The sequence below is a fragment of the Cibotium barometz genome, chromosome 39 (assembly GCF_041138505.1).
Source record: "Cibotium barometz isolate CiBa-2024 chromosome 39, ASM4113850v1, whole genome shotgun sequence".
Classification (NCBI taxonomy): domain Eukaryota; kingdom Viridiplantae; phylum Streptophyta; class Polypodiopsida; order Cyatheales; family Cibotiaceae; genus Cibotium; species Cibotium barometz.
The window spans coordinates 48,671,414-48,697,638 of NC_141084.1; the positions used below are offsets into that span (position 1 = coordinate 48,671,414).

The 26,225-nt window shown below is 43.3% G+C and overlaps 1 protein-coding gene across 2 annotated transcripts in view; it reads right to left on the reverse strand.

Moving 5' to 3' along the window:
- Window positions 1-428: 428 nt before the first annotated feature.
- The window catches only part of LOC147616188 (esterase/lipase/thioesterase family protein), a 91,380-nt gene continuing 65,583 nt past the window's right edge, over window positions 429-26,225 (reverse strand). The window contains exons 4-13 of one of the 2 annotated variants that reach the window (XR_015262693.1): window positions 7,413-7,527; window positions 7,244-7,323; window positions 7,006-7,090; window positions 6,843-6,923; window positions 2,016-2,110; window positions 1,769-1,819; window positions 1,350-1,392; window positions 1,173-1,245; window positions 986-1,063; window positions 429-871 (exon numbers count right to left, since the gene is read on the reverse strand). Coding sequence is in view for 1 of the 2 variants with exons in the window: in XM_086778838.1 (XP_086634964.1) it covers window positions 827-871; window positions 986-1,063; window positions 1,173-1,245; window positions 1,350-1,430; window positions 1,769-1,819; window positions 2,016-2,110; window positions 6,843-6,923; window positions 7,006-7,090; window positions 7,244-7,323; window positions 7,413-7,527 (784 nt within the window). In the remaining variant the exon portion in view is untranslated. Of the gene's footprint in view, window positions 872-985; window positions 1,064-1,172; window positions 1,246-1,349; window positions 1,431-1,768; window positions 1,820-2,015; window positions 2,111-6,842; window positions 6,924-7,005; window positions 7,091-7,243; window positions 7,324-7,412; window positions 7,528-26,225 lie in introns of both variants that reach the window. The other variant, XM_086778838.1, reaches the window with a different exon arrangement.

Genomic DNA, 26,225 nt, shown 5'->3' on the forward strand with positions numbered 1-26,225 from the left:
CATACTTACTTATAACACCTTGGCATAAATAAATAAATTGATCTATGCATTATCTTTCAGCATTTGTATTGCCATCTTGAGTACTACTGCATACTAGTTAAAGTCAAAAGTCCAAATGTGATTTAAATGATGGCAAAAACATAACATTGATAGTTTGCATAGGCATTATAATATATTTGCCTCAAATCGATTACAATCTTGCTACAAACCCCAAATAACACAATGATGTTACACAGTAGTGAGCTTTGGGGATTCCGCGATATTACGTGTGGGTGTGTTGGTTGGTGCAAATAATTTGATTGCATGCTCTACTCACTTGTGATGCCCCCAAGCAGAAGAAATGGCTGACTGGCAAGGTCCATTGAAGAAGATGAGTGCAAAATGTTCAGCATGCACTCATAACCGCCCTTAAAAACTAACACAAAAAATTTACAAAAAACCATTTTCTCCTGAAAGACATTACAGTTAAATCTTTTGGGAATACACATATTGAAAAAAGGCTGTGTCAAGCCATAACTGCTTTGCAGCTGTGCAAATAGCTGTTACAACAAAAATCACTCAAGATTTACTAAACTTAGACGAATGGGAAACAAACTTCTTGTGTCTCGCCAAAACATCATGATGTATGCAAGCCTAGTTCACAGATCTTACCAAATTAGCAGCCAATTGTGAATACAATAAAAGATGGCCTTTTGCAACGACCATGTAAAACTACTCTGATGTAGCTCTCCAACTGGGTTCTCTACCCACTTTCTAACAAACAGAAACAAGGCTCATAGTACTTCTCGGACTTCTCGTACCCAATCATGCCTCAAGGCATGCAAAGCTAGTCTGCAGATCTCAGTTGCGCCAGGTGGTGCACACTGGGAATCTGCATATGTAAGTTCACAAACATGCTTTTTAGCAACTAGAGTAGCCCACCAAATTACTGCATAGGATACAGCATTATTTCTGTTAAAAGTTGAAAGTGTAGCACTAGCCATACCTTCACACCCGATGCCGTTATGCAGTTTCTAGCAATAAACCCCAGGACAATCCTTGCAAGCTCATCAGGAACGTCTTCCTGCGAAGTGAAAACATCTCAATATGACGTTAAAAAGACGCAAGTTGCATGCATGCATTTGGGAGATGGTGTGAATAAATTGTGCCAGCTGTAGGAGTAAGTCTCAGACCTGAATTGCGTGGCCAGTGTTTCTCAGCACAACCATCTGAAACTTGCCTTGCATCTGGCCAATAGTCAATGGCCTAGAGGAGCCCAAATGAAGCATCATCAATATATTTCAGTTTCAAAAAAACTACATGGTAAGAAAAGCAAAAACCATTCATTTAGAGAAGGAAAAGACGTTTACCGGTCTAGTCTGTCCGTTCCAGCTAACATCAGAATCTTTGGCACTGGGCATGATAGAAATAAATCAGACAACCCTTTATACCTGCATTGATTTAAAAAATTTGAAGTTTTAATTTAGAAAGAGACTGACTCAACACTTCATGTGTGACCATTTGTGCTTGCATTCATAGACCACACTTAGGTCAAGCTAAACATCCTCGTTCTAACGAAAACTTCTTAGCCTTTGTATAGATTGAGCACATAGAATGGCACAGCAGATTGATGGGGTTCCTAGCGAATGTGGCGATACCCCTGTACAGTCTGACCGTGAAGGATGCAGAATATTTCAACACATTAATTGGACTAATCCTTTTCTTTTTTAAACACTTCTTAGTTTGGCAGAACTGTTAAAGGTTTGGTGTGTTTTGAGAGCTCATATACCATCCTTTCCAATGAGCTTCAGTCTCCTCGAGTGGTGTAAGCCAAACATAACTGCAGCAAATCACACAAGATGGATGTCATTTGTATCGAAGGCAAAAGTTTTAAGAAGGCTTATCTGCATCAACAGTAATACCTCATGAGCATGCATCCAAAAATCAGAGAGACGAAACTTTTGCATTGTGCAGCATCTCTATGGATCAATGGCTTGACCAAAAGAAGAAAACGAAGTCATACTCATTGATCTTACCACTGTTTTTCCTCATTGTACTTGAGAGTTGAAGCAACAGAAATGCGTGCAGAATCAACATTTCTCAAAGAGCCTCCCCTTACACTCCATTCAATCTAGCAAAGTAACTTAAATGACATTAGATTCAACCTTAAACACATGGCCTATCTGAAGTGCCAGCAATAACTTTTAGCCAACCATTAAAATCCTCTCAAATGCATGTATCATGCAAGCACTACTAGTTACAGTTAGGGTCTTGGCAGAAAAAATAGCCTATGTTGTGAGTGCTGATCTATAACAGGACAAAGAGGCTAAGAGAATTTGAGGCAAGGTGCCAAAACACATGGTAGTAGGCCGCCTATGGAACTATCAAAAGGGTGAATGCAAGTTGTGCAAAAACGTGAACTAATGCAAGTAGGCCGACCCCTCTGTAGGAAAAATGGGGGAGAGACAAAGCTAAAAACTGAAACTGAAATAAGAGCAAGACTAGAAGGAGACACAAAGCATAGACATACCTTGAGATGAGTGTAGACAAGACACAAGATTGATTGATTATTGATGTGACACCTACAATTTATAGGTGAGAAGTACAAGATTGAGTAGACTCACTTATGGGATAAATGTAGAGGTACCACATGGCACTAGACTCAAGACACAAAGACTCAACTGAAACTAGACTAGAGAAATAGTACACCTAGTGTGCACTTATTTCCAACACCCTCCTTAAGTGGACACTAGGAGGAAGACAAAAAGACAAGACTATGACATGACAAAAGATAAGACCAAGACAGAGAGACTAGACAAGGATTGAGAGACAAGCTAGAAGACAAGATGGACAAGACTAGAAGACAGACATAAAGACTGATAGACTGAGAGACAAGACATGAGAGACAAAAGATCCTGAGACACCCCTTATCCTCATATGGGTCCACAAGGGTAGGGACAAGAGTGGATCATAGACAGAGAGAGAGAGAGAGACAATCAGCTAGTAGAGTGGTCCCACAGAGAGAGAGAATGTCAGATAGACATGAGAGAGACTGACAAATAGAAGATAAATGGGGACATAGACAGAAAATGCCAAGAGAATGTGGGTAGCTAATCCACAAGAGAGAGGCATATAGACTGATAGATAGAGTGTCAAAGACATGTGACAGGATGGACACACAGGATAGACACATAGACAGAGAGACTGACTGATTGTAGATAGACAAAGAGATGGACCTTGATAGATAATCCCTCCTCAAGGGCAATCCTCCTGCTAGAGTGAGTAATGCAGGGGTGCCTCTTGGATAGGGACAAAGATAAGTCCATGTAGACAAATAGACATGACATTACCCCATGATCTACACCATTGGTGATCAATGGTGGTAGATAGCATGAAAGCATAGACAAATATGAGAGAGATGGGAAGGTCTTACCATATTTGGCAGTGTCTAATCCCGTACAAGATAGAGAAGTAAGGGAAGGTCTTACCACTTGCTGAGGATGTGAGGCAAGGGCAGTGTCTAATCCCTAAGAAGAGAGATCTTTGTAGTTTGATATTTTCGAGAGGAGATAAAAAAAATTCAGAACTGAGATTTTTAATTTTCAAGAGATAGAAAGAAGACTGAAAATAGAACACAACATACACTTGATTTCTGCTTTAAATTTGCTGCTGCAGGTCTCGCTGGTCCAATGGACAGCTAACCCACATGTGAAGATGAAGAGGAAATGGGAAATAACAAAGGGGGAAATGCCCTTTGCACAGATGTTGCAAATCAGGTCCAAAATCAGCATTGGAGTTTGCCTTCACAAAAGGAGGTGTCGAGCTGATGTCGAGAAGACCAGAGATCCAAAAAATGACGAGTTGTTGCATGAGTTGAATGTCCAGGAGGTTCACGACTTGAGAAGACATGTTAATGAGGAAGAGAGTGCGGGGGTAGCTGCTGCATGTGCAATACTAGAGGACAGGCCGCCGGCAGTAGAGAGAGAGAAGGTAGAGATGCATGGGCCTGACATGGGCAGGCAGATCTGAAATTGTGCCTTGAGCTGCTGCTGTAGAGGTTGCCGCTATGTGAAAAAACGAAGGGGAAGATCAGGGCAGCGATGAGGGTAGGGGCAGCACGGGCTGCACCTAGAGAGATGCCATCGAGAGAAAGAGTCGCCCAGCTGAAGGAAAAGATTCGCACCATAATGAAGAGCCTTATGCTGATGGAGTAGATGAAGAACATCGTCAGGAAGAAACAGGAACCCTTCAACTGGAGTATGGCGAGGCAGAACTGATGGAAAACAGGAGTGGTCAGAATTCTGTGGCGGGCAGAATAATGGCGACCAGCAGAAAATGGCGGGGTTGAAGTGAACTGAAGCTTGAGGCAAGGATGAGGGGAGCCAGGATAAACCTGCTCTGATACCATGTAGGAAAAATGGGGGAGAGACAAAGCTAAAAACTGAAACTGAAATAAGAGCAAGACTAGAAGGAGGCACAAAGCATAGACATACCTTGAGATGAGTGTAGACAAGACACAAGATTGATTGATTATTGATGTGACACCTACAATTTATAGGTGAGAAGTACAAGATTGAGTAGACTCACTTATGGGATAAATGTAGAGGTACCACATGGCACTAGACTCAAGACACAAAGACTCAACTGAAACTAGACTAGAGAAATAGTACACCTAGTGTGCACTTATTTCCAACACCCTCTCCCCCCATTCTACAACTCTTCTATAGATCTTTTGAACCAACGACACAGGGAGAGAGCACTCATCTTAAAGAGCATCGTATTCCAGCATCGCCACTCAACGTTGCAAAAGAGAGAAAGCCAAGGTCAACATGACTTTAGAGCCCCCGAAGTCTATGGAAGCCAAACAATACAAGTTGAAGCAACATTAATACTGGTTTGTCCAAGAGCCAATTGGGGAAAATGAGCAAGAGAAACCATTCGCAGTTTACGCAAAGAGAGGAGCCAACTGCACAAGAAAGCTGTGTGGCACTACTGCATCCAGCCTCTCAGCGCCCCCAGAGGGTGTGGATGATGTCTGTCCAAAATAGTCTATACCAGGAAGTTGACCTCAATGGCCTCAATGTATTGGTGCGCCAAATATGCCATGCCGCAATTTTGCTGATGAGTTCCCATCTCTGACTCACACGAAACTCTGAGGTCCACTAGGACACTAGGACCGAGGAGGTAAAATGTGAGCTGAATTCCAAGACAAAAGCCATCCTCCTAGTAAAGTAAAGTCACTCCAACTCCCATGGACAGCAATCATGCCCCACGTGACAAAGCAGAGAGATTGTTGGGTTGAGAGGTGAACAATCGAAGAATCCTCCACCAAACCTGTTGTCCCTTTGGGAAATCCCAAAGGCAGTGGCATTGCGACTCTTGGAGGGTGCCACAGCGAGAATGCAAGAAGCTGGAAGGCTTGCATTGGCTAACCAATAAGCTGCGGAGGGCGGAAAGGAACAGCATTCCAAGTCAGATTACTCTCCAAGAGCCAATGCCAAAAGTCCAAGAGAAAACTGAAAGAGAGACTCTCTTGGATACTACTAAGGTTTCAAGTGCAAAGCTGAAAGGTGTAAGGATAGGCTAGAACAAAAATAGAAAATAAATAGGGTAGTTTGATACTCAAAGCAAGGAAAAAATAGAGTTAAAGAGTCGTGCATGCCTTGCCAATTTTGGATTCATCTTTGTAAATAAAGGGGCATTCCCCCCCCCCCCATAGTAAAATATACTTCATCTTGGAACTTGTGTGTGCTTTTGTTAATCTCAATCAACTTAATCTCATTTTTTAGTTATTGCATAATCTTCTTCCTTATGGCCTTCCATACTAAGTTTGATTCTAGATAACCAATGGCCTCAAGGAACACATTGACTCAAAAGTTTACTTATGATATCACAATCTATCGGCAAGGAGGGTAATTTAATGAGCTTTGCACATTGACTCGAAAGTTTACTGATGATTCACAATCTATCGGGGCAAGGAGGGTAATTTAATGAGCTTTGCAGCTGCCATCAAAGTTCATTGCATGGCCTCGTGCTAGAATCAATTGGGGAAAGGCCTATCGCTTCTGGTTTAGCAAATCTCTCCTCCCAACATGGGGAGAAGACATTACAAAAAGGACTCCCTTTGTGCAAGCAGCAGATCCATATGTATTAGTTACAAGCACAACATCAGAGTGATTGGCACTACATAGAACCAAGGAGGTTAAGCCTTTGCTCAAGTCATGTAAAACTAAGTTCCTAATGAAGCCACACAAGAGGGGATTTGTCAGTGGGTTCTTTGACTAACATTCTTCTTGTAGACAAAGGAAAAAAGCATGATCACAACCTCCACAAACTGGAAAGGAGTATAATATTGAGATCATAATGGTGGCTTGTCTTAACTCTATGGTACAGGTACAAATCAGACGATGTTAAAATGTACTTGGAATCACAGCAGCCCATTTCTGGAAGGGGATATAAGGAGACAAGCTTGTCTGGCCAGCAGCAGAGAGGTACATAGTCATGGTATGCTACACATGTACATGATGTTGGCATCCTAGACTGCATGGCACACTCACACAAAGTCACTTCTTAAAGGGAATACAATAAAAGATCCCCCAGCCCAGCAGTATGGTAATATGGTGGTATGCAAGCGCTCCTGGAAAAAATGAGTAGCCTCAAGTGTGCTGTGCAAGGCCATAAACCAGTAAGTAATGTAGCAACAAATCCACTTGCACATCTTAGACAGGTTTCATACTAGCCCCAAAGGCATGTGAACCTTTGGAACTCTGATTAGATTAGATTGTATTTTCTGAATTGAATGGTGTTTATTTATGCAATAGAAGAATGTCCATTAGCAAAGATAGCACATCAATCACACGCACCGCCTTCTCCACGGATGAGAAATGAAGGGGACGACTTGATAGGAAACTTTGCATGTAAGCCAAGGATGCCAATGCGGTACCCTGCAATGTCCACAAAACTCTCATGTGTTTCCCTAGAGTTGCTCAAAGAAAAAGCAAAATCTGTTTGTCAAGCATTCGCTACCTCGACCACATCTAGCACTACAAGGGCTGCCAAAGTGCGAAGTCTCCTTTTTGCTGCACAATGCACCGCTACTGCACCTCCCATACTGTAATAAACCCAACCAGTTGCAGAAGATGAAGGTTAAAATGTCAGTTTAATGTACCATACCAAAGGAAATTTATACATTTCACATTTTACCACAAACTTGTCCTGTGGATAGACTTTCTTCATCAAAAACTCCCAGTAAAAGTAAACAGACCTGTGCCCAATAAGGATGATGGCCGGAGCATCATTTCCATAAAGTGTATCTATGACATCAAAAACATCACTGCAAAGGGTCTGCTTTCACAAAGAACAAAATAAATTTGATAGCATTTAAAAGAAACATTGTTTATAATGCAAAAGAATTTTGTATTTATTTAACTTGCCTCGATCGAGAGATCAGTATCATTGCTTGTCTCTGATAAACCATGGCCCCTTAAATCCATTGCTACTACTCTTACTTTGTCTTTCATTAAACCCGCTGCCAAGGCAAAGGACAGTCTGCAAGTCACAGAGCAGCATTACGCAAGACAAAAAGAAATCCAATCTTCATCTCCACACACACACACACACCCCCCTATGCGGGCAAAAATATTAGGTGACTTTTCAGAGTCAGCAAGTCATTAGTGCTAGAAGATTGATTACAGCCTTCTTGAGCCACACATTATGAAAAAAAAAAAACCAATCAAGATGATAATAACTCAGTTTTATCGATTGGTGGTGCTGTTGCCTTTACTGTGATTAATCTACCCCAAATTCTTTGAAGGATTTTCACACATGGTCACTGTTTGAAAGGTGTGATACATACAACAAACAAATCAATTTAGAAAAGAAAAAAATATCCATTTCAAGCACTCATTTTCCAAGGTCTTGACTGAGCAAAAAAAGGGGAGAGGAATCACCTCCTTTCTTTATTCAAGACGATCTTTTCATCTGCAATTTAAAAAATCATTCTCTCTAAGCACATAAACACTGCCATGAATCATGGATGTCAAACACTTCACATCTTTTCCCAGAGCGCAGGTCAGAACAGAACCAAAGAGACACATGAAGAGGATGGGCATATTCAACAAAGTTGCTGATCAGAGCACAACTAGAGCAACCACAGCTATGGCATATCCTCGTGTGGACATCCCAGCTAGCTGCCTCTAGGCACCCGCATGTGACTGACACTGCTCGTCCGAGATGTAAGACCCCTTCCCCGGCGCTGAGTCGATCCCTATCGAAGTCAGGCAGCTAGGGAACACCCTTTCTGATCTCATGGTGTCTCAAGAGGAGATTGTCACACAATCGTCTATGTAACCCTATCAATCTCTAATGTATATTAGAACTCCTCGTCTCAAAGAAACTCATGATTTTAGGATTCCTTTTTGTTTTTTATGTTATGCATCTTGGATCACAGTCCCACTTCTTGAAGTGTATTACTTTGGGTCTCATCGGCCAATTAGGTTTCCCCCATAGTTGCCAAGAGTTTCATAAAACACATTTCAAAGATGTTTCATAATTTCAGACATTTACAAAGCGTTTTGTAAAAGTTTCACATAAACATGGGGTTAAAGGTCAAGTGTAAACTTGGGACATGCAAAAATGAGCCCTTTGCTTCCATGGAAAATAGATACGAAATAAGCCTTACATATGCAAACATTCATTTATCAAGCTTCATTGAAGCAATCATCATTAGAGTTCAAGCCTAGTTGATTTTCAATCCCATAGAGTGAAGAGAAAAATGAGTTACCAAAACAGCAATTGACAAAATAAAATTAAAAAATTGGAAGTAATTTTTGTATCATATTAAGATATCCACTGAGCCCTTAGCAGGCATTTACACACATATCAATCTGCTTATATACACTACCTTCCCAAGCTCCTCTATTTATCTATCTCCCTCTCTATATGCATATTCAAATTCATAACTTTTAGGAGAGGAGAGATTTTGACCAGACTTCCCATGGACGAGTATCTGACAGCAGTGAATACACAATTCCGCTATCACTAGAGGGTCCAATACTCTTTCCCAAAAGCCAGTTAGAGCAAGAGATATAGCCCCCAAAGACATCCCTGCACCACCTTGACATTTTGGACCACATGGGTCTGATAGCTGGGCAACTCCTCCACACAAGACCTGCATCTAGGACAAATGCCTGCAGAGAACCCCCTTGCCAACATTTTTTTCTCCAATGGTAGGGTCCCCTCCAAGAGCCCCCATACCATCATCTGATGAGGTAATCCAGAGTCCCATTCCACTGCGAAGTTCGGTTTCCATAATTTGTTGAGATGAGAGAAGTCCACCTCATCCTTCATCAACTGCTCACTGGCAGTGTTAGGGCCAACTAGCAGGAGAACACCATTCACCCATGCCCAACCAGATCTCCAAGCCTTCCAGTTCATTATACAATCGACTTGAAGACCTTCCAGTTTCATCAGAACCTTTGCCAACACTTGTTTATCAAACTTGGACACCCCAAATATCACTACCATCTGCTCCACACTATTCCCACCCAGCAAGAGTCCAAGTCACTCAAGTGAACAATTTCCTTATTGTTGAGCCTCTTAGCCACCTGTACATCTAGAAGAGCTGAAGGGGGCTGGAGCTTGTGAGACCACCAACTGAGTATCCTGTTCCCTGTGCACCTTCCTGAACCTTGCCACTCCACCAAGTACCACAGCTCCTTCCAGCTCCTCACTAGAAAAAACAGAGAAAGCTAATCCTTTACGACCTTAAATAGGAGCCATAGAGAATGTCTTATTAAGTCAAGAGAGGACTTCCCATTTACCCTTCAGCTTCACCTCCATGTGATGAGTTAGTTCTTTCAACATCCAAGTCCATGGTTGGGATCGATCCAGAATGGTGTCTGCTACTTTACCTAGTCTGTCTTTAGCATGAATAGGAAAATTGATAATGCCCAACCCTCCACATCTTCCTCCAATCTGGGAAAGAAGGGGTTTCTTATCCCTCTTGTTTCTCCAAAGAAAAGCTTTGACCACCTTAAGAATCTTGTTCCAATGAGACATTTTAAAGTCCAAGAGAGGAGTAAAGAACTGCACAAAGGCCAATATTACTAACTATAACCCTAGAGTGAAAGGGAAGGAGCACAGAATCCCATTTCCTCAACTTCACAGTCAATACCCATGTCACGTGCACCCATGCACTGTGCACAGTACATGGTGACAAACTGGCTCATCAACAGTGCAAGAATCATGTGAAGAAGTAGTACCTTTTAGGATATTTTGTCATATGCCGTGACCCCTTTGTGAGCCCCAGTCGTCTGGAACATGTCAGGCACGAGCTACGTAAGTCAGTCTCCCAGCCGTAGAGGTTAGTATCAGGACAATCCTCTTAACCCACTATGGAGAATTAAGCAAGTGTTCATCATATAGGTGCATGTAGAGGTCAACCATAGCAATAGGATGCATTGTAGGCATTCAATTGCACTCCATGTAGAAGGGGCCAACCCTAAGGCCAGCCCCAAGGCAGCCCCAAAGATGGGCAAACCTTGCAAGGGGTGGCCAACACCCCTAGCCATGCATATGGTACCAGTCGGCAGCCTATTGGGGGGGCTAAGAAGCAGTCGGCCAGGTCATGCAGCCAGCCGACCAGCCCAAAACAGGCCGACCAGCATTAAATGCTATTCATGGGCTTTTCCTGCAGGCCAACAGCATCCTTAGGCAGCCGACCAGCACCCAGTAGCCATACAAAAAGGCAAGATCTGTTCAGTCCCAGAAATCAGCAGGTTAAATCAAAGATTATCAAGCAAAGTCAAGCATGTATGCTTAGGCTCCAGCCTTTGCATACCTAAAGCCACTCTTGCGCTTTCAGCCCAAGGCAAAGAAGCTCAGTCTCTTCAGGAGTATTCACCACACCAACCCTCAGTCTCGGGCCGGTGTATTCTCTCAAAGATAGCTTCACGGTTGCCTACTGCTTATGCACAGTTCTGCCTAGTGTTTGGTCACTTTGTCCTTGTGTTTGGCACTCAGTTAGTCAGTTTGTCCCCTCAGTCTTGTGGACACAGTTCAGCTTGTATACAATTCTCCAGAAGAAGAAATAAAGCAAATACTCCTGCTTGCAGGGGGGGCCCTTCACTGGGTAATTTGGGACCCCGTCTGGTGTCGTCTCTACTACATCTCTTTCAAATTCACGTATGTTGTTTAAAGGATTGCTAAAGACTCACTAAACTCAGGTTTAAAGAAAGGCTTCGTTCTTTCACTCGGCGCATGCTACATTGGTATCACAGCTTGGGACGTGATTCAACCAGGCAACCTACGGTGAGGGCATCCTATGGATGGTAAAGCTGAGATCGGGAAAAACCACTTGCCCATCCACCATGGCATCAAGCTCCCAAGGCATCACTAAAGAAGAAGAACCACTCAAAGAAAGGCTTCCGCAAAAAGAAGATGAAGACAACCAAAAGCTAAAGGAGCAGATAAGGCAACTCTAGATTCAACTCGAAAGAGTGCAGATGGAAAAAAAAAACTGGTAGAATAACAGGCAACCTTGGCCCAGCAGGAGACACCTAAAGAACAAAGTTCCTCAATGGAACAATGGTGTTGATGGATGACCGAAAAGAAGAGCGAGACCGTGAAGCAAGACTAGCTGAAGAGCTGACAAAGAAAGTCAAACGCAAGGCCAAAGAGGAACGATTGCGGGCGGAGCTCAAAGCGAAGGCGAACCACGAGCGACAGGCCCGAGAAGACTTGAGGGACCAGTTCCAACGGACACTCCGGACTCTGGTAACTTCTTTCCACCCTTCTCAATCCTCCACAACCCCAGCCATAGCCTCGACAACAGTTATCCATGCTTCACCGAACTTCACCAAGTACGATGGCAAGTGCAACCATTCGGTTGTGACTCAGTTTATTCACCAGTTATTTGCCCACTCTCCACTTTCCAAACTCACAGAGACCCAAAACAAAGTCCATCTGGCGGCTCCACACCTCACAGGTGATGCAATCACTTGGTGGCAACATTGGTCCCGTTTGCACACAGATTCTTACATTGGCTTACAGAACTATGACTCGGATACCTTTGTGTCTGATTTGAAGACCAGATTTCTACTTTCACAGTACATGACAAATCTTGAAGATGAGTTCTACAAACTCACCCAGAACGGTTCCCTTGTGCTCACCTACTCCAACAAAGTGATCAACTCAACAATTGGGCAAATCCAAGGAGGAGAAGCTCAAGCAATTCATTCGGGGATTGGATCCAAACATTTGGTTCCCCGTTCGAAATTTTGAACCCCCGACTTATGACAGGACTTTGACTCTTGCGCAAAATCATGAGATGATGCTCAATGGAGACGAGCCCAAGACCACTCTAGCCACCCCCAAACCTCAGCAGCAACATATGCAGACCACCCAGCAAAACCAAGGGTCTAACTAGCAAGCAGGTAAGGGGGCTCCCAACAACAAGGATCAAACGAAGAAGAGGTAGGATAGCTCTTTTAGTGGGAAGGAGCGACAAGATGGACCTAAGAAGACCCCTGAAGAAAAGATCAAGGAGGGCCTTACTAGAGGATTCTTACAATCACATGAGAAGGAGCAGTACTTCAAAGAGAACCGTTGTTTTTTCTACTGTTACAGGACTGAGTATTTTTCCTCTTTTTCTTAAGCATTGTGATTATGTTTAAGCATGTTTAGCATTCACTGATCATGTTTTACTTTGTATGTGCATGTGTAAGTTTGTACACTGTGTGGATGCAGATACATGTTTGGTGTGTGTGTGTACATGTATGTGCATGCTCATATGTTTGTACACGTGCATGTATACGTTTTTGGGTATTTCTCTTACCTTGTTGCAGGTGCAGTAGTTGAGATCTCCTTCTTCTGTTGGGCACTCAAGGCAGCCTGTGGGGCAGCATAGGGGTGACCAGAGAAGCCCTACAGAAGGGGTTGCAGCCAGTACAGCAAGGGGCAGCCAGGTCACAATGTAGAGGTGGCCAAGCCTAGCTAGTCAGCAGCCAACGCAGCAGGTGACATGGCGCTGCCATGTGGCATAGGCGGCTGATGCAGGTAGCTGACGTGGCACAAGTGGCTGATACAGGCGCTGATGTGGCAGACTGCAGGCGATGCTTGATGGCAACTGACATGGCATAGGCGCTGATTGCTGAGGCAGCCGACTCTAGCACAAAACGGCGATCAGTTGAGCCGGCGCCCAAAACAGCTGCGACCCCCCAAAAAGCGTCGAAGAGAAACGCCGGGCAGCCAACAGTGTGCAAGAGAAAAGCTACGTGGAATTCGAAAAACGCATGTGCCGTGTAATAAATTTTTATAAAAAAAGAAGAGAGAAAAACCTTCGAAGAGTTTTTAATAAGTGAAAAGCACTCATACGTTTTTTTTTTCTCTAAGGGGGAAAAGCATAGCTTTTCACCCCCAAACTCGTATAAAAAGGGAGCCGAGGCTCTTGTATCCCACAACACAAACTGGGTGAAAGTTTGAGAAGATCTCCTCCACGTGAAGCAAGGAGGCATCTTCTCGGGAATTGTACAAGGGCTACGCCGACCTCCAGTGATAAATAAATACCTGCGGGGGCGCCACGCTTTGGGGCCAATTGGTCATTTGTGCCGGAGCACTCTAGCTCCACTTATTCTTTTTCTTCTTCTTCCAAGTTTATTATTCCAGTTCGTAAAGAGATTTAAGTGTGATTAAGTGTGCTCACCGCCCGTCAAGTTTCTGAAGGCCGGTTTCAAGGTTCCGTTGCCGGGATTCATCGTCAACTTTTTCAAGGGGCGAGCCTGTGGTCGACACATTTAATTCTATGATTGGAACTAGTGCGGAGATGAAGGATTTATCTTCGGAAGAGGACGACTACTTCGATGAAGATGAGGAAAGTGAGCAAGAAATACCTTTCGATATGCCAGAATTTGAAGATGATGATGTCACCTATGAAGCAAAAATGTAGAGCTTGATGGAGGGATTAATGGAAAAAGCAAAGGACTCAGTTTTCCACAAAACTTCAAAGCTGATTCTAAGCCACGGAAGCAGGTGTCTCAGAAGAAAGCCAAGCCTCAACATTGCCTTTTGGTCTTACGAATGCTCCAGTGAATTTTAACAGGACGATGGATCGACTCACTAGCATTCTAGTCAAGGCCCACATATGCCAAAGCATTTGAGATTCTTCACCTTTCCGGCATCTTCCTTGGACTCCATTTACATGTCACTCTCTCCACCTCATCTTCTCAAGAGTAAAAAAATATTAATGGTAAGATATTCTTCTAGAAATTGTATATCCTACTATGGTACATTTTCCGACCACACCGTGCTTTTGTGGGCACCTTCTTTGATGATATGATTGTGTTTTCTCATTCAGAGAAGGAGCATTGGGAGCATTTGACCAGAGTGTTTGAGGAACTCAGAAAGCATAGGTTGGTTGTCAACGGAAAGAAGAGTAAATTTTTCATGCAGGAGATTCACTTTCTTTGGCACATAGTGTCTAAGGATAGCGTCAGGATGGATCCAACGAAAATTGAAGCGATAAAGAATTGGCCGGATTTGCAGACTATACATGATGTGCGAAGTTTCTTAGGACTTTGTTCATATTACAGGAGGTTTATCCGATTCTTTGCAGAAATTGCTTCACCTTTACGTCACCTGACCAAAAAGGATGTAAAATTTCGATGGACAGAGAAGGAAGTGGAAGCTTTCAACAAGCTTAAGGAAAAGCTAATCATTGGTCCAGTTTTGGTTCTACCAGATCTACATAAACCTTTTGTGGTACAGTGATGCATGAGGGAATAGCATCGGAGTTGTTCTTATGCAGGATGGACATGTTATTGCTTATGAGAGTAGAACTTTGTCACCAGCAGAAAGGAATCTACAAGTGTATGAGAAGGAGCTTCTTGAGATTATTCATGCTCTTTCTACTTGGAAGCATTGATTTCATTGTTCAGAGTGATTATCAGACTCTACAATACTTCCTTACTCAAACGAAGCTCTCAGAAAAGCATATGAGATGGGCAAATTTTTTGTCCATGTTTCACTTTCAGATTGTTCATGTGGATGGCAAAAAGAATGTGGTTGCGGATGCCTTGTCTAGGAAACCACATGTGGCCGCTGTCTCTATTATCTTTCATCATGAACTTGATGATATGCGAGAACAGTATGCTCATGATACAAATTTTGAGCGGATTTTTGATCGTTTGACTGAAGAAGAGCACGTTGATTGTTATTCTCTCAAGGAAGGATTTTTGATGATGCATGACAAATTGTGTGTCACATCTCAGTTGAGGCAGAAGGTTTTGACAGAATGCCATGCTCCGCCTTATGCAGGCCATCGTGGTATTGAGGCTACAGTGAAAGCTTTGGAGGCATTCTTTTATTGGCCTACTATGCGTAGGGATGCTGATGCTTTTGTTCGTGATTGTATCATTTGTCATAAGGTGAAGTATGACCGTCAAAAGACACCTGGGTCACTTCATCCTTTGCCTATTCCAGATAGACCATGGGAGAGTATTGCTATGGATTTTATCTTTGATCTTCCTAGGACAAAGAATGGGAATGATGGCATTTGGACTATCGTGGATCGTTTCAGCAAGCAGGCCCATTTCATTCCAGTTAGGAAGAAGATTAATGCAGAGCAAATGGTGAGGATATTTTTGACAAATATCTTCAAGTACCATGGGATGCCCACATCTATTGTCAGTGACCGAGATCCTCGAATGATGAGTTTATTTTGGAGAGCGTTGTTCGAGAACATGAAGACTTTGTTGAAGTTCTCATCGTCTTTTCATCCACAAACAGATGGGCAATCGGAAATTGCCAACTCAGTTGTATTGGATCTTCTAAAGTGTTATGTTTCAGATCATAAGGGGCAGTGGGAAAAGTATCTTCCTTTGGTGGAGTTTGCTTACAACACCACCATTCACACTTCGATAGGTAAGGCACCTTTCGAGATTGTGGAAGGCGGGAAGAAAGTACCTCCGATCCTACATACAAAAGATAAGATCTTCAAGGCAGATCGTTTTGTGGAGAATATGGATGAGGCTTACAAGAAGGTCAAGGTGGCTCTTCAGAGGACTCAAGAGAAACAGCAGAAAGCAGCAAACCTTCACCGTCGATCATTGGTTTTTGATTTGGGTGATTGGGTGCTTTTGAGATTCGAGAAGGCTAGACTCAAGAAAATGAAGGGTAAACAGAGCTTATATCCTAAACTGAGTATGCGGTACTATGGGCCTATTCAGGTGATTGAGAAGATGAGTGATGTTTCTTATCGTCTTCAGTTACCGTATCATTGGAGGATTCATAATGCATTCCATGTGAGTCTTCTTAAACCTTTCAGAGGTGAGGTGCCTACAGATCAGGTTGATGAGACACAACCAGAAGTCGAAGAACTAGATGAGATTCTTCAACCAAAATAGATTTTGGCACATAAAGAAAGAAAAGTCAAAGGAAAAGTTTCACGTCGATATCTGGTGAAGCTTGTAAAATATTCACCTATGGATTCGAAGTGGATGGAGGAGGGTGACATGGCAGATTCACCGAGGATACTACAACTTTACCTCGAGGCTTTTGGTTTGAAGCCTACCTTAGAAAGTGCTTCAACACGTTTAGTTGTGGATTCTGGAGTACTACCTGTTACTCAAGAGGGGGGTGACTCCGCTTCTTTGTCACAGAGTTCACTTGGATGAGATCTGGAAGTCGCTTGGTGTTCTTATCAGCACACCCGAGATACTGAACTGACAGTGTATCTGCCTATGGGATTTCTATGATATATGTGTACTAGTCAAATGGTTTGATTCATGGATATACGAATCTTTTGAGAGAATGGGGACGCCTATTCCAGACTTTCATTTGATATGCATCAGTGTTTACTCATGTTCCTGATGTACTGCTGATCGTGGGTCCTGTGGGATGGCCATGAGCGGAGCAGGTAAAGCATCCAGGGGGACATGACTATTCACGAGGTGGATGCTCTTGATTTATGTTATTCAGATGTTCTGTTTCAGTTGGCAAATCCTTTGAATGAACAATCGAGGACGATTGCTTTGTTTTAAGAGGGGGGTATGTTGTAGGACTGAGTATTTTTCCTTTTTTTCTTAAGCATTGTGATTATGTTTAAGCATGTTTAGCATTCATTGATCATGTTTTACTCTGTATGTGCATGTGTAAGTTTGTACACGTGTGTGGATGCAGATACATGTTTGGTGTGTGTGTACATGTATGTGCATGCTCATATGTTTGTACATGTGCATGTATATGTTTTTGGGTATTTCTCTTACCTTGTTGCAGGTGCACCAGTTGAGATCTCCTTCTTCTGTTGGGCACTCAAGGAAGCCTGTGGGGTAGCATAGAGGTGACCAAGGGGGCAGCCGGGTAGAAGCCCTACAGATGGGGTTGCACCCAGTACAGCAAGGGGCAGCCGGGTCACAGTGTAGAGGTGGCCAAGCGCAGCCAGTCAGCAGCCAACGCAGCCGGTGACGTGGCGATGCCACATGGCACAGGCGGCTGATGCAGGCAACTGACGTGGCACAAGTGACAAGCGGCTGATACAGGCGCTGACGTGGCAGGCTGCAGGCGATGCTTGATGGCGACTGACATGGCACAAGCGCTGATTGCTGAGGCAGCCGACTCCAGCACAAAACGGCGATCAGTTGAGCCGGCGCCCAAAACAGCTGCGACCCCCCAAAAAGCGTCGAAGAGAAACACCGGGCAGCCAATAGCGCGCAAGAGAAAAGCTACGTGGAATTCGAAAAACGCATGCGCTATGTAATAAATTTTTATAAAAAAAGAAGAGAGAGAAAAACCTTCGAAGAGTTTTTAATAAGTGAAAAGCACTCATACAAGTTTTTTTTTTCTCTAAGGGGCAAAAGCATAGCTTTTCACCCCCAAACTTGTATAAAAAGGGGCCCAAGGCTCTTGTATCCCACAACACAAACTGGGTGAAAGTTTGAGAAGATCTCCTCCACGTGAAGCAAGGAGGCATCTTCTCGGGAATTGTACAAGGGCTATGCCGACCTCCAGTGATAAATAAATACCTGCGGGGGCGCCACGCTTTGGGGCCAATTGGTCTTTTGTGCAGGAGCACTCTAGCTCTAGTTATTCTTTTTCTTCTTCTTCCAAGTTTATTATTCCAGTTCGTAAAGAGATTTAAGTGTGATTAAGTGTGCTCACCGCCCGTCAAGTTTCTGAAGGCCGGTTTCATCTACCACCACACAGGACATGCCAAGAAGGATTGTACCAAATGGCAAGTGAAAAAAGGCAAACAACCAACCTCTACAGTGGCTACCGCCACAGCTATACCACCCCCTCCACCCCCGCCCTTAACCACCAATGGTCAACTTTTGCCCGCTTTGAATGCGGTACCCACAATGGTATTCGATGATAAGCAGAAGAGTGGAGTTGATGAGGGTCAGAAAGGTCTTATTCGAGCTTATGGCACAGCGAAGGGGCAACAATTTGTTGTTCTCTTCGACATGGGCAGTTCAGAAGATGTCATTTCTCTGTACTTGGCGACCAAGATGAAATGTGCCCTTGTGCCGTATCATTTGGATGTGGACCTCCCGGCCTATGTACCCATATTTCCTAGAAAGCTCACCAGTTTGCCTTCACAGTCTAGAAGGCTTAGTTTCACAAGGATTTCATTGTCTCACCCCTTCTCGGGTGCGACATGATTCTTGGGATTCACTGGTTCCGCCAGTATGCGCCCAATCTTGATTGGAGGTTGGACACCTTCACTATCATCGAAGGTTTGCTTGAGCCTACTATCATTCGTGGGGGATCGGAGCATTCAAGGTATTCCGCTTATTTCCCACCTTCAAGCTAGTAGAGCTATTAGAAAGGAAGCTGAGTGTGGGATGATCTACATCCGTCCATGGCAGATAGCGATATCCACCACGACTCCATTAGAGCCACAGATGATAGGCCTCCTCCAGCAGTTTCGGGAATCAAGACATCATGTTGAGGAATGATCTTCCACCAAGACCTCCACCCTCTCGTCCCGAAGACAATCGTATAGATTTGGTACCTGGAGCTGAGCCACCCAGTAAGTTTTCGTATCGTCTTTCCAAGGCGTTGGAAGAGATGCAACTAGCACAGTTGCTTAGGTCTAGTTTCATCAGGGTTTCATCCTCTCCATTTGCTGCACCAATTCTTTTTATGCAGAAGAAAGATAAGAGTGCACGTCTCTGTGTGGATTACCAAGCCTTGAACAAGTTGACAATCAAGAATAAGTTCCCCATGCTAAGGATAGAGTATATCCTTGAAAGACTCAATGGTGCTAAGTAATTCACCAAGATCGACCTCAAAAGTGGCTATCATCAAGTCAGAATTTTCAAGGCCGATATCCCAAAGACGGCCTTTCGAACAGAACGAGGTCATTATGAGTTTGTGGTCCTGCCTTTTGGTTTGACCAATGCACCGGTGACATTCAACAAGATGATGTCACGAGTCTTCGCCGTACTCATCGGTATATGCCTATTCACTTTTTTGGATGACATTCTTATTTTTTCTGCCACTACAGACCAGCACCTGAAAGATGTGCAGAAGGTCTTGCAACTTTTGCGAGACAACGAGCTCTACATTAATGCAAAGAAGAGCATATTTAGAGTTGAAGAAGTCTAGTACCTGGGCTATGTGATCGGTTCCGACGGAATTCGCCTTAGCACCATTGACAGATTTGCTCAAGGAAGTGGGACTAGAAGTCTAGAAGACAGAAAGTTTCAGTCCACAGGTAAGGCTTTGGAGGTGGTCTTTGCTCTGCAAAAGGCAGCTTCTGAAGCACTAATCCTTAAACTCCCATTATGGGATGATTCCTTTGAGGTGATCGCCGATGCCAGTAATCTCGCCATAGGAGCAGTTTTGCAACAAGAAGGCAGACCCATGGTGTATTACCGTAGAAAGTTAAATGATGCAGAAAAAAATTATTCTGTCTATGATAGTTGCTAGGGGTTATCACGGCCTTGAGCAATTTTGCAACAAGAAGACAGACCCATCGCGTATTACAGAAGAAAGTTAAATGATGCAAAAAAAAAAAAAAAAAAAAAAATCTGTCTATGACAAAGAGTTGCTAGGGATTATCACAACCTTGAAACAGTGGAAACCTTTTCTTTATGGACAGGAATTTACTGTGATGAAGATAGACCACCAGGCCTTGAAGTGGTTGCAAACTATGCCAAGTGCCCAGTGGTGCGCCAGTGGAGTCAGTGGTTCCAACAATTTGGCGGAATGATTGAGTATGTACCAGGTAACCACAACCCTGTAGAGCATTTGCTCTGAGTCACAAAGGTAGTATTCAGACAGTACAGGAGTCCATTGTGTTGGAGATACAAGGAAAAGATTTAGACAGCATGAAGACATAGTATATAGATTGTCTAGAATTTGAAACTCCTTACAGTATGGCCCTTATTTAAAACTGGGTCATTATACCATTCAGGACGGTTGGCTCTTTTACAAGGGTTGGCTTTGTGTTCTCAGGGAGAAAAGACCGGCACTCCTCCATGATGCCCATGATTCTGGTCATCGCAGGATCAACAGTACCTTGGAGAAGTTAGAAAGATCGTTTTATCGGCTGAAGATGTGCAGGGATGTGTAAAACTATGTTTTCGCATGTTCCATATGCCAAAAAGTGAAAGTACCTCATATACCAAACAAGCAGGGTTGCTTTAGCCATCGCTTGTCCCTGAGGGTCCGTTTCACGATATTTCGATGAATTTTGTACATCTACTGGATCTCGGAATACTCAGTGTATGATGATAGTTGACAGATTCAGTAAATTTTGTATGCTTATGCCATGCAAGCAAACAGCCACAACAAAAGACATAGCTTTTTCTCCGACATTGGTATCCAGTTTGTAGTTTGCCCACGGACAATTACTTCAAATTGGGATCCAAAGTTTACATCTCACTTCTGGCGAGCTCTGTTCGACAACTTTGGTACCAAATTGCAATTGTCCAGTGCATTCCATTCCCAGACCAATGGCCAAACCGAGATTTACAATCAGTTGGCTTTCGATGTGCTTAAAGTGTACTGCCATGATCAGCAATCAAAGTGGGAGCTTCTGTAATTCGCGGCGGGTGCCCGGGGGACTAGGGCCTTTGACACACTTGTTGATACCATCAATGCATATTAAAACATTTAAACATGGCCACAGCCTTAACATATATATCCATCATAGCCTTAACATATATATCCATCATCATCACTTTGCATGAAACATATATATCCATCATCATCACTTTGCATGAAACATAAAAGCTAGACAAAACATCCACTAATGCTGAAAGTGGAGCTTGCACGTGTGACACCGCAAAGAGGCCGAAATGGGCTTGGAGTATTTTATTACCCAATGAGAATAATATCATGTACAAGCTTTGAGGGCCTTACTCTCCCCACAGGAGATGCCGGATTATCCATATACAAATGCCATAACACAGCCCAACACGAGGCAACCAAGCCGGAACACAGGCTGTAGAAATGCCGAGCCGACAACATAATCCATATACCTCCATGTGGGTACTGATTCTTCCCCAAAAACCACGAGTCTTCATGCAATAGAGCTGGTACTGCAAGCACAACTCTCCATTCAGCTGGTACAACAGGTACAATGGCTGGTACAATCGGTACAATGGCTGGTACAACAGGTACAGTGGCTGGTGCAACAGGTACGGTGGCTGGTATTGCAAGTACAGCAAGTACAAATGCTGGTATAGCATGTACAGTGACTAGTACAACAGGTACAGTGGCTGGCACATCAAGTACAAAAGCTGGTACAACCGGTACAATGGGTGGTACAGCAAGTACAAGGAAGAGTATAGCCAGTACAATGGCTGGTACAGTAGGTACAAAGGCTGGTACAACAAGTACAATGTCTAGAAATCATAATAAATGATTAAATACCCTTGCCTTCAGTATTTCTTCGCGATGGAAGCCTCCAAAACAGTCCCCAATAGCCGGTATTCTTCATGAGCAGCCTTCAAGAGAGAGAGAAAGAGAGTAGCCATCATTAGGGAAGCCTTCAACGGTGGTAGAGGCTAGTGTGCAGCAAGAGAGCCTCTATTAATGAAGAGAGAGGGCTCCAATTTATAGATTTGGGCCTCCCATGAACTAAAATGGCAAGAGAAGGCTACAATGACGAGTGGAGAGCCACACAATAGCTGAAGTGACAAGTGTGAGGCCACTTGTCTCACTTTGATCCACTTTCTAACAAGTGTCAGGCCACTTGTCTCAGTTTGATCCACTTTCTAACAAGTGTCAGGCCACTTGTCTCACTTTGGTCCACTTTCTTGCCACATGTCCCAATCTAAGAGATGGGTCCTTCCATAAACTTTATCTCTAAAAATATCCCAACTGGTAGACATTTGTCATAGGCACTTTGCCAACTCTTGGTATCTGCTCCATTCCAGATGTAATGACGCGAACAGAATTTCCATCGGAATCGGGCCAAAAATAGCAACTCTCCTAAATTTTAGGAGTGTGGTCCTTTGTATTCTAGGATAATCCCCCATTCCCAAAGCTTGTACTTTCCAAATATTTAGACATCCGGGAGTCCACCAGACCCCTTTCATACTGGGAAATGTCCAGGATGGTGACATCCTCCCCAGCTTCTTAAAAGTTGTCCGCAACTTTAAGCTTCAAGTCATATATTCAAGATATAATCATGTCCCATCAAGTGGGCGAGACGAGACCGTCTCAAAAATCCAATATAACTGAAGAATTCCATGAGTGAGACTAAATAAGTCTCTATAATACCAATATCAAAATCATGTCCCAAAATAAATGGGCGAGAATTCTGTGGAAGATATGCTAGACACAAGCACAAGAGCCAATTGTGTCTCAATCACCAATATCAATGAGATAATCATATGCCAATGAAAATCACCAACCAAGTGCTAAGACACTTAAATAAGTGCCATGCACAAGAAACTAGTGCCTCGCATAGAAACATGTGCTATGCACACAAACTAGTGCCATTCAAGAGCACAAACCATGGTGACAGAAAAGCTGGTTCTCCATAGTTCTGGCAATCCTTTCTCCCAATCCCAATAGTTCCCACGTTCTCCCATACAATCCCAACTCTGATCAACAAGCATGGTGTGGAAACAATGAAACACTCACTCCACAATCGCAATACGAATCCACGTGTATGGTGGAGTGTTCATTGAATTGCCCTCTCACAATCCCAACATGAATCCACATGCATTGTGAGATGAACAATGAACCTCTTGGCCTCTGTATGGGGAGATAGTGATTCTAATATGGCTGAAAAAAAATAAAATGAATCCATGTCCCAAATAAATGGGCGAGACAAAACAGTCCCATAAGTCCAGATATCATAATCATGTCCCAAGTAAATGGGCGAGACAAATCAGTTCCATAAGTCCAGATATCATAATCCATGTCCCAAGTAAATGGGCGAGACAAAATAAGTCTCCTGCCAACAAGACATCGGTCCACATGACCCTTGGTATAGACATAAGTCCCGTGCCAACCAGGCATCGTGTCCACTTTACCACTTACACTCCGTGTTGGTACTCTGACCACACACCTTGGATGAGAGGTGGACTCAAGTAACAAGATAAAACAATCACTCGCAGGCATAGATAGCCTGGTGTTCCATAAGCATTTCTGCTACACATAGTTTATAGGCATTTCGGCCACCAACTCACACTACCCTCTCACATGCCCATGTTCCCTTCCATCTGCTCTCTATTGTTCCACCCACACATGGTAGAAACAATCTTCAAGAGAGCACGTAGGACAAGAGAACACTACACAAGGTATGTTGTGCTTGTCACTACCCTTTGAAGTGCCCATGTTCCCTTCCATCTGCTCTCTATTGTTCTACCCACACATGGTAGAAACAATCTTCAAGAGAGCACGTAGGACAAGAGAACACTACACAAGGTACGTGAACCATGAGTTCCATAAGTCCAATGCATCCCAAATAAAGGGAGTCATAAACATAATCCATAAACCTGAGGATGGATCCAAATCCCTAGAAAAGAAGACCAGGAATCCATAGACCTGTATACCATAATCCTTGAATACCATAACTCTTACCACATACTCCGTGCTAACCACACACCTTGGAGTAGAGGTGGACTTTTATCCATAAAAGCATCATATCCATGAGATATCCAAATATTCCTTCTCTATAAACTGGGACAGATTCGTGCATAATCTTATCCAAGAAAGAAATCTCCATAGATATAATCCATCCCAATAAAGGGAGCCATGAAAAGAATTCATCCCATTAAAGGGAGCCATAAACAATGTTTCCCTGAAACCATCTCAAGGCAAACAACAACACATTTCTCCTTGCATAGCTATACAAGGATTAGTGAACATCAAAAACACTTCATAGCAAAAGTACTAACTTTGCAAACTCAAAGTATACTTAGCTTTTCCTTGCCAGGTTGGTCATGAAGCCAAAAGAAATATCTCGTCACCATATCCTTAAGATATCCTGAGATATATCTCCATATAGCTTGCCTGTAAGCTTGATAATATAATCTACAATATTCATATGGAAAGAGTGCTAAACGTGTGTACATAAAGCCAACTTCACACTTCCAAGATAAAATTTTGTGAATTCATAAATCCTTAGATCAACAAGCTGTCTACTACTCATGCTCATGCTCTTGCTTCATAAGCTCTGAAGTGGTTGGCCATGCTTAATAGCAATGATGGTAAGTGTGGTCCCCACTTGAGATCTTTTCTCTTCCTTATTGATAGAAGGAAGCCTCTGCTTCCAAGAAAGCCTATGCTCTGATACCAATGTAACTCACGGCGGGTGCCCGGGGAACTAGGGCCTTTGACACACTTGTTGATACCATCGATGCACATTAAAACATTTAAACATGGCCACAACCTTAGCCACAGCCTTAACATATATATCCATCATCATCACTTTGCATAAAACATAAAAGCTGGACAAAACATCCACTAATGCTGAAAGTGGAGCTTGCACGTGTGACACCGCAAAGAGGCCGGAAAGGGCCAACCCCCCCCTTGGAGTATTTTATTACCCAAGGAGAATAATATCATGTACAAGATTTGAGGGCCTGACTCTCCCCACGGGAGATGCCGGATTATCCATATACAAATGCCATAACACAGCCCAACACGAGGCAACCAAGCCAGAACATAGGTTGTAGAAATGCCGAGCCAACAACATAATCCATATACCTCCGTGTGGGTACTGATTCTTCCCCAAAAACCACGGGTCTTCATGCAATAGAGCTGGTATAGCAAGTACAACTCTCCATTCAGCTGGTACAGTAGGTACAATGGCTTGTATAGCGGGTACAGTGACTGGTACAGTCGGTACGGTGATTGGTACTACAAGTACAACAAGTATAAATGCTGGTATAGCATGTACAGTGACTAGTACAATAGGTACAGTGGCTGGTACATCAAGTACAGAAGCTGGTAAAGTGGGTACAATGGGTAGTACAATATGTACAACAAGTACAAGGACTGGTACAGCCAGTACAATGGCTGGTACAGTAGGTACAAAGGCTGGTACAACAAGTACAATGTCTAGAAATCATAATAAATGATTAAATACCCTTGCCTTCAGTATTTCTTCGCGATGGAAGCCTCCAAAACAGTCCCCAATAGCCGGTATTCTTCATGAGTAACCTTTAAGAGAGAGAGAAAGAGAGTAGCCATCATTAGGAAAGCCTTCAACGGTGGTAGAGGCTAGTGTGCAGCAAGAGAGCCTCTATTAATGAAGAGAGAGGGCTCCAATTTATAGATTTGGGCCTCCCATGAGCTAAAATGGCAAGAGAAGGCTGCAATGACAAGTGGAGAGCCACACAATAGCTGAAGTGACAAGTGTGAGGCCACTTATCTCACTTTGATCCACTTTCTAACAAGTGTCAGGCCACTTGTCTCACTTTGGTCCACTTTCTTGCCACATGTCCCAATCTAAGAGATGGGTCCTTCTATAAACTTTATCTCTAAAAATATCCCAACTGGTAGACATTTTGTCATAGGCACTTTGCCAACTCTTGGTATCTGCTCAATTCCAGATGTAATGACGCGAACAGAATTTCCATCGGAATCGGGCCAAAAATAGCAACTCTCCTAAATTTTAGAAGTGTGGTCCTTTGTGTTCTAGGATAATCCCCCATTCCCAAAGCTTGTACTTTCCAAATATTTAGACATCCTAGAGTCCACCAGACCCCTTTCATACTGGGAAATGTCCAGGCTGGTGACAGCTTCATCTCCCATTGGTATAGTCGATTCTCAATGACACTCAC